Below are 13774 nucleotides of genomic sequence, written 5' to 3'. Positions count from 1 at the left end.
TAATACTATGGGAATTTATAGCAGGAGCATTTAGAGCCAGCCTTGACGGGGCTGAAGATCTTTTCAAAATCTCGTACTTGGTTGGAGAGGACGTCTAAACCGCTGGCCCGCCACTAGCGTAAAACGGATTAATCTGTGAACTGCCAGGATCTTGCCAATGGTAGGACATCCATCGGTAAGACTGGTTGAATGACTCAAAAGGCCTGCGCGGACCAAGTCCAATGAGATCATCTCTGGCTAACTGCCAGGGTGAATGAAAGGGTTCGTTGCCGAGCGCAAATGCCAGAACTGGGACAGAAAAATTCTCCCCGAGCCTCCACGTAGAGGCCGGATCCCGGCGAAGCAGCCCAGACGCTCACGTGATGCGGGCTGTCCCGCGCAGGCGCAGCGCACCCGGGCGGCGGACCCGAGGGCGCTGACAGCTTCCGGTGTGGTCCCCCCGCCTCCTGCGTGGCCAAAGCTGTTGGGGTTTGCCGGTGGCCGCTGTGGGGTGGTGGGGGGCAAGACGTGGTGAGGTGAAGTGAGTGCCCCAGTGGCTTTCCCGGAGTCATGGCCTGCTCCATTGTCCAGTTCTGCTACTTCCAGGACCTCCAGGCCGCCCGGGACTTCCTCTTCCCTCACCTGCGGGAGGAGACCCCCAGCGGCGCCCTGCGCAGGGACCCCAGTAAGTGCCCTTCGCCGTGGCGGTTCCTTCCCCTGCCCCGCGCAGCGTCTACCCGGGGGCTCTGCGCCGCCTGCCTCCGCCTTCTGGGCTCTGGTTTACCGTCCCCCGCCCCCTGGATCGCCCTTTGCGCGCTGGGACCACCAGCTCCCTGTCCGCCGCCGCAGCGTCGCTGTTTTCCTCTGGCCCCAGCTTTTCCTCTTAGCCCCTCTGCCCTCTGGGCAGACTGCGTCTGGCTTCCTCTCATCTCTGCCTATCAGCGCTTCCCCACCTCTCATTGCCGGCTTTCTTCCCGATGTCTTCTCCATTCCCCCCTCCCGCCATCATGGGGTCCCCTGTTCTGTACTGTCTGCTCCGTGATCGCCTCCTCTTCCCCGTTTTTTGCCAGATGTCAGCGCTCCAACCTGACATTACCCCAACGCCCACTCTTCTCCCACCCTGGGACTGTGGCCTTCTGTCACCTCCTGTTCCAAAAGCCTATCATACCCCTCTCCCTTCCTCCATTCCCTTTTCCCCATTCAGATCTGCAGAATAACTAGCTGATTGACAAGTGGCTGACTCTTAAGGTGGTGAGTAAGCTTCACTCAGATGCGGAAAATAAGCTGTCAGGAAGTGATCCAGGATGAGAATCTACATTAGGGACTAAAAATACATTGGCATGGCCAAACAAAGTTGATTTGCTTAATTGAGGTGAGAAACTTTCTACCTTCTATTATCATCAAACTGTTAAGTAAGTCCTTGCCTATGTAGTTTTAAGATCCCACGGATGACTTAATAGACTTTTGCATAGTTCCTCAGAATTCCCTATATTTCTTTTTTTAAATATGTTTTTTGTTTTTTTGTTGTTTTGCATTTCCAATATGAAGCACATTTAGCTTTGTAATACAGTACTGTCACTTAGTGCTATACTAGGATGGCAATGCAAGGCTCACTAAACAAACTGCTCCCCCTTTCAACATTTAGAATAGTTAAAACTTGAAATGAATGAATATTGACTTTGTGCTAATCACTGGTCTTATGAATCATGTAAGGTTGGTGGGCCTTGCCCTCTAGGAGTTTATGGTTTCCTAGGAAGGACAGAGACATAAATCATAGCTACCATACAGTGTGATTGAAATATATGTGAGGCACTTTTTTGAAGTGGTGATACTTAAGTCTACCTTTGAAGTAGTAGTTAGAGGACTAAGGGAGAGTTAAGAGTATGCCAGAGGTAGAAAACCTGAATGGCGTGGTATTTAGAGAACTAAGAAAAGCCAAGTGGCTGGAGAGGAGAGGAGGATATGGAAAGAGGGGGGAGATGCAGTTGTGATAGTAATAAGGAGCTACGTCATAGAAGCCTGTGAAGGTTGTCAGTTTTCTGTGAAGGACTTGAAACAAACAAATGATATGTGCTTAATGTAATTAACAGAATTTATGAATACCTTTAATGTGCTCTGGCAGCAGTGTGGAGGAGAGATAGGAAACAGAGAAATTTGTTAGGAAGCCGTTCCAATTTTCCAAGCAAGAAGTGAACTCAAATTCTTATAGCTTTAGTGGGATTTGAGAAGAAGGAAAGATATTAAGATATTAGAAAGATATTAAGGATGTAGAACCTGCAGGACTTAGTGAAGGTCTGGTCATGCTGATTGTAACTGGTGAGTGAAAGGAGTTTGGGATACCTTTAGCCTTTGGCCTGGACCAGATAAACACATGTACAGAGAGGGAGAGTCAGAATATTTGGAGATAATTTGGGTATTATACTATCATGGATCTCTTACCTAATGGTAAAAATCATTTCCAGTTAACATACTAAAAATGCAGAGCATCTTTCCTCTTTGCCTCTTTTACTGAAAGGTAGAAGATAAAGCATATAGAGAATTATATTGGAGTCATTAATTAAAGTCATGTTTTTATGCAATCACTGGGAAAAGTATGCTTTTTTAGGATAATCTACAATCATGATAGGCTATCACAAAGGGTAGAAAGTATACAATTTTTATATGTAGTGAAAATGCTTTCTCTAACTGGACTTCATACTGGGGAGAGAAAAATGATATGAAAGAAGAAATGCATCCATTTTTAAGTTTGTTCATTTATTTCTTCCACAAGAGAGACAGAGAAACAGAGACAGTACCTTCAACAGGGTCTTCATGCTGCAATCCACTTCTATGACCAGCCAGCCTGGATCATTGGTGAGTGAACATTGCACACAGCATGCTCGGCAAGATCCTAGGATGCAAACCTAAAAAGTTTCCCATGTGGATACAGTTGCATTACCACTGGGCCTCTACCTGGCCTTTGAAAGGAATTTCAGAAAGTACATAGTTGTGGATTTCATTAAAGTTGGAAGAGGATCTTACAGTGAAAAAAATATTTTTAATTTACTTGTTTCTTACATGAGTAAAAGAGACAGAGAAACACCACTCCTAAGGTCTTGATGCCTTGATCCATCTTGAACTATAACCAGCCCCAGACCATGGGGGCACACATTCCCAGCATACTCAGAGAGGTCTTTGGGTGTGGACTTGGAACCTATCCATGTAGGTGAGCCTCAGATTGTCACATTATACTGATGTACCATCATTCAGCATCCCCAAAATTTGTCAGTAAGGAAGTAGAGGCTTGAGTGTGTTTTTTGTTTTGTTTTGTTTTGTTTTAGAGAGATTTTTGCCATAGAGCACATGTGCTTGCCAGAGAGACAGAAAGCAAGAAATCACTTCCCCAGAGAGTATGGCCACACTGCAGTCCCCTCTCCTCTGTTCTCCTCCTGGGATTTTGGGCATGGTCGCACATGCACCACAGTGCGTAAGCCTTCGGGTCCAGCACTCACACCACAGTTGCCCGGGTGGGAGTCTAGCGACGTAACAATTACACCATCTTCTGGGCCCCTTTAGTGTTCTTAATTCAGCTAGTATTTACTGAGTACTGGCTAATATTTTACTAGGCACAAAATAAGTTTAAAGGTAAATAAAGTTGGTCCTTCTCAAGTTTTCAGCTAATAGAAGACAAGGGTGTAGAAGGAGTGCTAGAGGTGTTATGCTGTGATTTGGTACATGGAGGAGGATGAAGGAGTGTTCATTATGTACGCAAAGCCTAGGAAAGAGTAGGTGACATTTTTACATCAGTAGTTTAATTCATATCTGTCATATGGAGAGGAAATTATCTGACAAAGGATGGGAAAAGCATGTGGCTCAGAAAGCTGCAAATAGTACATTGTAGTGGGAAGGTAGGGTGTGTTAAGAAGTAAAGCTGAAAAGGTCAGTGGAGGAGTTTAGCTTTTATTCAGTAACAGGATCTTCAGATTAGCATGAGTACCTTAGAGTCACCTGGAAATTTGCCAAGAGTTACTTGGGAAGTTGTTTTAGGTGAGTCGTTTTCCATGTATACCTGTAAGAGTGCCTGCTTTCTCACCCTGTCACCTACCACTTGACTAAAGAAAGGCTCTCCTTTCACACATTTCTAATCTCATTACAGTAAGTTACTCCAAGGTCTTAAAGAACTTGCCCTTTAAACAAGGTGCTATAAATTCCCCTCTTTATCTTGTTAAGAGATTTCCAAATAATTTTTACTTTTTACATTCAATAATTATCAACACTTGTGCTATCTTTATTTTGTTTCCCTCAGTTACATGTTTCTAATAATATTTGCAATAAGTCAAGCAAGAATTTTTTTTTAAATTTTCAATGTTTAAAATTTTATAGTCTTATCATAGGAAAACTTTTTTCTCAATTCATACTCCTTTTTTCAGAGAAATTTTTGGACTGATAATAAAATCTATATTACATTAGGATAGCATTTTGGGGCAGAAATGAAATAGAAATAAGAATACAAGGAGGAAAAAGGAATTTAAAAAATTGTTGAGGTTACCATCATATTTTTTGATGGGTATTGGTAGGTATCATTTCTCTGCAGTATTTAGAATCTATTGAATATAATTTTTAAAGTAACAGTAGTTTTATTTTTAAATGTCCATGTTTGGAGATTGGCAAAAATTATATATTTTGTGCAAAGAATACATACTACTTAAAAACTCCTGAGAGGGTTAACAGGTGGCGAGGAGGTTAAAGCGGCTGGATCTCGGGACCAGCAGTTGACGTAATGGCTATGTCATCGGACTCCCATGTAGTCGACCATGGTTCGAGTCCCGGACTCGTTGGCTTAAACTCATGCGGGGTGCGTGTGCATGCATGCCCAAGATCCCAAGAGGAGAATGGAGGAGAAGGTATTGCAACATGGCCATTCCTCCCGGGGTGGGTGATTTCTCACTTTCTGTCTGTCTTTCTGGTGGGGCGGGGGCACAAAGACAAAAAACCTCAAAAAAAAAAAAAAAAAAAGTGGCTGAATCTCACCTGGCCTACTTCACAGTTCAAGACCTGGACCCATGGGGTTGAAAATCATGCCAAGTGCATGGACCCAGAATCCTGAGAGGAGAATGGAGAGTAAGGGACTGTCATGTGGCCATCCCCTGGAAGGGGGATTTACTCTCTCTCTTTGTTTCTCTCTTTCTCTTTACAGTGAATGCATGTGCTCTATAGCAAAACAAAAACAAAAACAAAATTCTTGGGGCATATGTGAGCAAAAAGTTTAAAGACCATTCTCTTGTGGGCCTCAGTGTCTCTCTTTCCATGTTTCTTTCTTTCTTTCTCTCTTTCTCTCTGTCTCTCTCTGTCTCTCTCTCTCTTTCTTTCTTTCCATCATAGTATAAATAAATTAGACATGGACCCCAAATAGCTAAAACAATTTTGGAAAAGATGAAAAAGTTGCAAGACTCACCCTTCCTTATTTCAAAACATATTACAGGGCCAGCCAGTAGTATGATTTAGACAGCTGTGCCCACTTGGCTGACTGTGTGGTTCAAGTTCCAGACCTGGTGACTTGAAAATCATGCCAGGCACACATACATGCAGGCCAAAATCCTGAAGGGAGAAATGGAAGAGAAGGAATTGGGGCATGGCCATTCCCCATGGAGGGCACTTTCTTTCTTTCCCTCTTTCTCTTTCTCTTTCTCTTTCCTCCTTCAGCAAGTGCATGACCCTCTAGCAAATTAAAAACAAAGCAAAACAAAACAAAAACAAAGCTACAGTTACCAAAGCAGTGTGATGCTAGCATAATGACAGAAAATCAGTGGAATAGAATAGAGAGCCTACAAATAAACCCTCACATATATGGCCAAATCATCTTCCACAAGGGTGCCAAGATTACCATGTGGGGAAAAGACTGTCTTTTCAACAAATAGCGTTAGAAAAAACATGCAAAAGAATGAAGTTGGACCCTTACCTTAACATTGTATACGATAACTAACTAAAAATGGATTGAAAACTTATCTGTAAGGGCTAACACTGTACAACTCACAGAAAAAAAAAATGTAAGGAAAGCTTTATGATATTGGACTTGGCAATGATTTCTTTTTATTTTGTTTTTGAGAGATTTCTGCTATAGGACGCATGCACTTGCCAGAGAGACAGAGAAGATGAAAAAAGCGAGAAATCACCCCCTGGGGGATGGCCATGCCACAATCTCTTCTCTATTCTCCTCTGAGGATCTTGTACACACACATGCGCCCAGTGTGGGACTTGAACCACAGTCAACTACGTGGGAGTTCAGCAGCAGAACCATTACACTATATGCTGGCCCCTGGCAATGATTTCTTGACTATGACATCAAAAGCACAGGTAACAGAAGGAAAAATAGACAAACAGGATTATTTTAAACTTTAGAACTTTTGCATATCAAAGGACACAATAAACAAAGTGAAAAGACAATTTATAGAATGTGAGAAAATATTTATAAATTGTGTCTGATAAGAGGTTACTATCCAGAATATGTAAAGAACTCCTGCAATTCAGTAACAGCAAAAAAATCAATAACTCTTAAAAAGTGGATACAGGATATAAACAGACATTTTTCCAAAGATGATATACAAATGACAACAGGCATATGTAAAGATGCTCAGCATCACTAATGATCAGAGAAATTCAAATTAAAACACAATTAAGGGGCCAGCAGGTGTTGTAGTGGTTAAGGCACTGGACTCCCACGTAGCTGACCATGGTTCAAGTCCTGGACATGGTGGCTTGCTTCTAACTTTCTCTTTCTCTCTGTCTCTCTCTCTGGTCAAGTTAAAAAAAAAATAATAACAACAAATAAGATTAATTAAGATATTTTTTAAAAATTGAAAAAAAAAAACACATTTGAATGTCATCTCACACCTGGTAGAATGACTACTATCAAAAAGCCTCAGAAAATGATAAGTGTCAGCAAGGATGTAGAAAAATTGGAACGCTCGTGCACTATTGATACAACTACTGTAGAAAACAGTATAGAGGCTCCTCAAATCATTAAAGACAATTAGCCTATGATCCAGTAATCCCACTTAAATGTATATGTGCAAAAAAATTGAAACAGTCTAAAGAGATATTTGCATACTTATAACACTGTTCGCAATAGTCAAGAGGTGGAAGCCACTCAAATGTCCTTCGGTGGAAGAATGGATGTTATCTTCTTACAATGGATTACTATTCAGCTGCTGAAAGGAAGGAAATCCTGTGATGTACTATGACATAAAGGAACCCTGAGGACATTATGCTAAGTGAAATAAGCCAGTCACAAAAAAGACAAATACTTTATGGTTGCATTTATGTGCGTTAACTACATACTGTAGATATTATATTCAATATTCACGGAAATAAAAGGTAGAATAGTAGTTACCAGAGACCAGGAGAGTGGAAAGAGAAGTTGTTTAATTGGTATAGAGTTTCAGATTTGCAAAATGAGAAAGTTTCAGAGATCTCTTTGATAATTGTGTAAATGCACTTAACGCTACTGGACTGTACACCCTAAAATGATTAAGATGGTAAATTTTATGTGTTGTTTTTTTTTTTTTAACCATAATAAAAAACGTAAATCATTGGGACCAGCAGGTAGAGTAGTGGTTACATCACTGGACTTTCACATGGCCAACTGCAGTTCGAGTCCCAGACCCAGTGGCTTGAAAAATCATGCCAGGCACGTGTGCGTGCATGCTCAAGATCCTGGGAGGAGAATGGAGAAGGGATTTCAACGTGGCTGTTCCTCTTAGGGGGTGATTTCTCATTTTCCCTCTCACTGTGTCTGTCTCTTCCCAGTGAGTGCATGTACCCTAAGGCAGAAACCTCTTTAAAAATAAATAAATAAATAAATAAAGTAAATCAATTAGGCACAACCACAGTAGCATGTACTGGTTGGCACTGCTACTTGGCAAGCTAAAATCACATGGGAGGCTCAGATTTGACTCCTGGTGCACCCGAAATCAGGTGTGTTATTGCACATCTGTAATTCCGGCTACTCGAGTTCATGGACAGTGTGGACAACATAGTGAGATCCTGTCTGAAAGAGTCAGGCATGGTGGCATTCACCTGCAGTCTCATCTACTCAGGTTGAGGATAGAACTGGACCTTGCCTTTAAAAGGAAATGGAACAGCAGTGGCATGGTGTTTAAGGCAATGGTTCCCACATGGCCAGCTCTCTGGTCCGAGTCCCAGTCCTGCTGGCTTATAAATCACACCCAGTGCATATACATGCATGTCCCGTTCCTGAGGGGAATGGAGAAGGGATTGCAGCATGACCATACCCTGGGGTGGTGGGGGCGTGATTGCTCACTTTCCCTCTTTTCTCTGTCTCTCTCCAGCTAACACACAGGTCCTACAGCAAAAATCTAAAAAGAAAGCAAAATGAAAGGAGGAAAAGACAAATTAATTAGAGTGAAATTTAAAAAATGGTTATTTATTCATTTATTTATTTTTAGGGATTTGCTCTAGAGTGCATGTGTTCACCAGAGAGGGACAGAGAGAGGGAAAGTGAGAGCGCCCTTCCTGTACCCCAGGGGTGACCAAGCCTCAATCCCTTCTCCATTCTTCTCTTGGGCTTTGAGTACACACGCACATGTGCCTGGCATAATTTTTAAGTTGTTGGATGGACACAGTCCACAGCCAATCATGTGGGAGTCCAGTGTATTAACTACCATATTATCTAGTGTCTCCAGAAACTGGCTTTTTATTTTTTATTTTTATTTTTAAAAATTTATTATTATTATTTTATTTATTATTATTATTTTTTATTATTATTATAGGTTTTTGCTATAGGGTGTGTGCGCTCGCCAGACAGACAGAGAGAGACAGAGAGATAGAAAGCAAGAAATCACCCCCCAGGTGGGATGGCCACGCCGCAATCCCTTCTCCTCCATTCTCCTCTCGGGATCTTGGACACGCATGCACACGCGCCTGGCGTGAGTTTTAAGCCACCAGGTCCGGGACACAAACCGCGGTCAACTACATGGGAGTCCAGCGACATAGCCATTACGCTAACTGCTGGTCCCGAAACTGGTTATTTTTTAAAGATTAGACAAAGTTTCTTATGATGAAAAGTGGCCTACTGAGGTTTCAGTAGTTCTAGTCCCTACCTAGCTGCCCTGACTGTGGAGATGGAAGATGTAGATTCAGCTCCTCTAGATAAGCAGAAATTATCTTTAGTTAGCAGTTTTTACATACTTTCATCCACATTTCATCATGGTACACTCTCCTTCACCTTGCTAGCCATACTTATATTTTTCTCTTGCTTGGATCTTAAAAACTCAATAATATTGAGGTTATAAGAAAATTATAAAAGAAGTATGTTATTTTTATTATATGTAGTACAGGATCAGCAGTTGGCGTAATGGCTGTGTTGTTGGACTCCCATTTAGTGCACCACAGGCGCAGCCATGTTGCTGGACTCCCATGTAGTCGACCACAGTTTGAGTCCTGGACCCGGTGGCTTAAACTCACGTTGGGCATGTGTGTGTGCTTGCTCATGATCCTGAGAGGAGAATGGAGGAGGGGGGATTGAGGCATGGCCATCCCCCCAGGGGGTGATTTCTCTCTTTCTGTTTCTCTGTCTCTCTGTCTTCCTGGTGAGCGCACATGCCCTATAGGAAAAACCTCAAAAAAATACAGATATACATAGTACATTATTGCTTTTCTTTTACAGAATTATTTATTTAATTTTATTTATTAATTCATTTATTTTAATTTTGACCAGAGACACAGAGAGAGAAAGAAAGAGAGAGAGAGAAAGTGAGAAAGCAAGCCACCAGGTTCGGGACTTGAACCATGGTTGACCACGTGGGAGTGTCCAGCGCCTTAACCACCAAGCCACCTGCTGGACCCCATTAGTGCTTTTTTAATTTGTTGAACTCCCTGAATTATTTTACAAGTCATCGTTTCTAAGGGCATTCTCTTTCTTTGTAATTTGCCAAAGGGCACATGTACTTGCCAGATAGAGGGAGAAAGAGTGGGAAAAAGCACCCCCCATGGGGGATGGTCTCTCCTACATCTCTCCTTCCTCTTGGGACTCTAGGCATGCACACACGTGTGCCCAGTGTGCTTTTTAAAACACCGGTGCCAAGACTTGAGCTACACAGTTGGCATATGGGATCATTTCCCTTAACGACTAGGCCACAGGTCTGACCCTAGGGCTCTTTCTTTTTTTAAACAAGTTTTTTTCTAGAAACAAGCACATTGTCTCTATTTTCTCTCCTCTCAAAAGAACGGAAATGAATTTGTTTCTCTCCTATGGTCTTTTATTAGACCATGGACATTAAATTAATTTTTCCTTTTCCTAACATTTAATGGATTCGTTTTATTATTTAGTTTTTTATCTTGACATGCTCAACTGGAAATTGTTAAATGAAAAACATACACTTAGTTTATGAGGACAGACTGTTTGGAAGCAAATTAAAATAATGTACTTTAGGAATTAAATAGAGTTGTTGAATGCAGAAGTCGCATTTTTCATTTAAGCTTTTGGTGGTAGAATAATTCACTCATAGGAAATAGACCTAAAGAAGAAATCTATGATTTTTGATCATCGAGTTAATGTGGTTCAAACAGTTCATTTGTCTAGTGAGAGACTAAACAGGTTTTTTTGTCAATACCAGTGTAATCTAATCTCTTCAGGAAGAAAAATTCTCTCCAGAGGGAAATAGTGGTTACATTTTATATTTTGAAGTCATTGGTTTTATTCATTTAGGCAAAATATCTAATTTGATAAAGATATGAACGAAGCTTTGTGGTTGTTACCAATTTATTTCAGACAGTTCAAAAGTGTTCTGTTCAGTGATGGGTATTTTTTTTTTTCATATGATCAGTTATTTAATTAGGTTCTTGGCAAAAAAATCTAGAACATCAATTTGTGAGGATAAACTCCATTTGTAAGGGCAAACACGGATTGCAGGTAGCTCTGCAGCTGAGAAACAGCTTTGAATTTTGGTAAAATTTGCGAGTCCACAGCTTTCTGATCAACCTTTCACTGCTCTGGAATCTATTTCTCCTTCTCTGTGTCGAAGATCTCACCTTCCTGGCGTCTGGGCTTCTGCAGTTTCTTTTTCTTGAAGTAAGCATTGGTAGGGTGCTTTGCGATTTTTTTACTTTGCTAATACCAATTTTCGTGGAGGTGGCAATGACAAATTTCTGATGTGTTCTACGCAGTGGAACTTGATTGAGAACCAGCGGTCCAGTTACAAGCAGCAAGCCCCTGCTCAGCTGCTTCAGGAAAACCACTCTCTTGCCTCTGCGGCGTCCAGTGAGGATGATCAGAATGGTCCCAGGAGTGATGCTAGCTCACAGCTTTCTCACACGCTGACTGAAAAGTTTTTTGCCGTGGTTCAACAGCTTTCGAGGCATATCTTCAGTAGGATAATACCTAGGCATTTTGTACAGTTTAACCACCCGGGTACCACCATTTTTGTCTCCACCAACTGATTTTTGTGACAGTCACAAGAACCTTCTCCTTTTTCTTTTCGATCCTGTCTTTAGTGGCTGAGTATTTCTTCTTGAACATGGCCTTCCTGGAATACATGGCAGACTGGGAGTGTCTGCTGGTGCCCTGGACCAGAACGGGGTTTCAGCGTTTTGGCTGCAATGGAACTTCCCCTTGTTGGGCTCTTTAGCCTTGGGGTCACCCTTTTTAACCTTGCCACTGGCATCAGCCTTCTTGGCTTCAGGTTTCTTCTCCTTAGTATCCTGCTTTGTACCTTTTTCACCTGCCATCTTGAATAGTGGGAAAGAGAACTAAACTCCAACGATGGGTATTTTAAAAAGAAAAGTCAGGTTACTAATCAATGAGGTAGTTGCTTTTGTTACTTAAAACTTCATCATGGGGACCAGCAAGTGGCGTAGTGGTTAAGGCATTGGACACTCCCGCATGGCTGACCATGGTTCAAGTCCTGGACTTGGTGGCTTGCTTTCTCATTTGCATTCTCTCTCTCTCTCCATTTCTCCGGTCAAATTAAAATAAATGAATGAATAAGTAAAATTAAATAAACAATTATTTTAAAAAAACTTCATCATGTTCCTCTTTTTCCCTTTACATCATTTAAGTTAGCTAGAGATTAACTTATTTAGAGAGAAGGTATGATTCAAGATGTGGTATAAAACAAGTTAAAGATAATTCCAGCAACTGAGATGGCAAGGTTCTTATAAGACTTAAATTGAATCTTCAGTGCAATCCTTGATTTTCTGTAAATATTAAGAAAAAAATGGCTAAGAATGTGAAGAGAATATATTTTTAAGTTCACCCTTCAAGAAAGGTTTGGAATAAAGAGACAAGATTCAAAACTAAGAAATGTCTTATAGTCTCAGAAATGCTTAGCTGTGCTTGTATAGGAAATGAGGTGAGAAAGCCTAGTTAAAACATGAACCTTTGAAATTTTTTGCTTACAACTGGAATGCTTTCCTGGTAAAACAGAGTCATAAAATGAGGGCTTTAGGAGCAACATCTGGGTGTGACTCGTAGCATGAAAATACGATGAGAGAAGCATTCTTATCATCTATGTTTAGATTTCTCCAATAGGCAGTATTTGTGTGTGTGTGTGTGTGTGTGTCATTTTTAGTATAATGTGTTTGCATAATAGAATACATATATAACTTAAGAATCATGTGAATGGGAAAAACGGTTGGCGTAATGGCTATGTCGCTGGGCTCCCATGTAGTCGACCACTGTTCGAGTCCCCGACCCAGTGGCTTAAACTCAATGCCGGGTGCATGTGCATGTGTGCCCAAGATCCTAAGAGGATAATGGAGGAGAAGGGTTTGCAACATGGCCATCCCCCCTGGGGGATCATTTCTCTCTCTGTCTCTCTGTCTCTCTCTGTCTTTCTGGCAAGCGTACATGTCCTATAGCAAAAAACCTCTCCAAAAAATCAATTTTTGTAATCAATTTTGTAATCAGTTTCTGCCATTTAGACTTGAGTGAAAAAAAAATTCTGTTTTTTCTATAATTATTTTGTCTTACTAATTAAAATGAAATGGGGAGACTAGCATATGGCTGGTATATAGTTATGTTGCTGGACTCCCACATGGCCAACCGCAGTTTGAGTCCTGTACCCTTTGGCTTGAAAATTATGCCTGGTAAGGATGTGTATGCCTGCAAGTGTGCCCAAGAGCCCAGAAGAGAATGGAGAAGAAGGCATTGTGAAATGGCCATCTTCCCAGGGAGTGATTTCTCACTTTCCCTCTCACTGTTTCTGACTCTCTTTCTCTTTCTCTTTCTTTTCTCTCTCTCTCCCCCTCTCTCTGGTGAGTGTATGTGCCCTAAAGCAAAAACCTCTTTGAAAAAAATATGGAATAGAGTAGAAGAAAATTATCAGTATTATTATAATGTTACATAGAAAAGTTATTTTTATAAGATGATGTTTGATCCTGGATATAAAGCTTATGTATATAAAGTTTATAAGAAAATAAACTTGTATTGGTATTTCTGTGGAAATGTAAAAGGTTTAGAATCAGCATCTGATTGGTTTTTACATTTTAAAACATGAAATTGAATCTAGCTGCTTTTATAGGGGTGTATAAGGAAGCATTTGGGTAGGGGTGTGGATTTCAAAGACTATTCAACAAATGTTTATTAAGAACTTATCTTTTCAAAAATATTATATATATAAGTGTAAGTGTGTGCACCCGCACACACACACACACACACACACACACACAGAATACACATTTCCTGCCCTTCAAGAGCTTAATAGTTAGTTGTATAGACAAGGTATACATTCATGTTAAATCAGATGATTACAAAGCTAACTAACAATGCAATAAATGACCCAAAGCAGTATATAATTAA

At 40.9% G+C, this 13774-nt stretch overlaps 1 protein-coding gene across 1 annotated transcript in view; it reads left to right on the top strand.

The window, feature by feature from the left end:
• Positions 1–418: 418 nt before the first annotated feature.
• Positions 419–13774, top strand: part of RAB3GAP2 (RAB3 GTPase activating non-catalytic protein subunit 2) — a 102193-nt gene continuing 88837 nt past the window's right edge. The window contains 1 exon segment of the mRNA XM_006140235.3: positions 419–664. Within this exon segment, the coding sequence (XP_006140297.1) occupies positions 550–664 (115 nt within the window). The 5' untranslated portion in view covers positions 419–549.

The sequence above is a fragment of the Tupaia chinensis genome, unplaced genomic scaffold, assembly GCF_000334495.1.
Source record: "Tupaia chinensis unplaced genomic scaffold, TupChi_1.0 Scaffold000026_1, whole genome shotgun sequence".
Lineage (NCBI taxonomy): Eukaryota > Metazoa > Chordata > Mammalia > Scandentia > Tupaiidae > Tupaia > Tupaia belangeri.
This window is presented reverse-complemented; position numbering and strand designations above follow the sequence as displayed.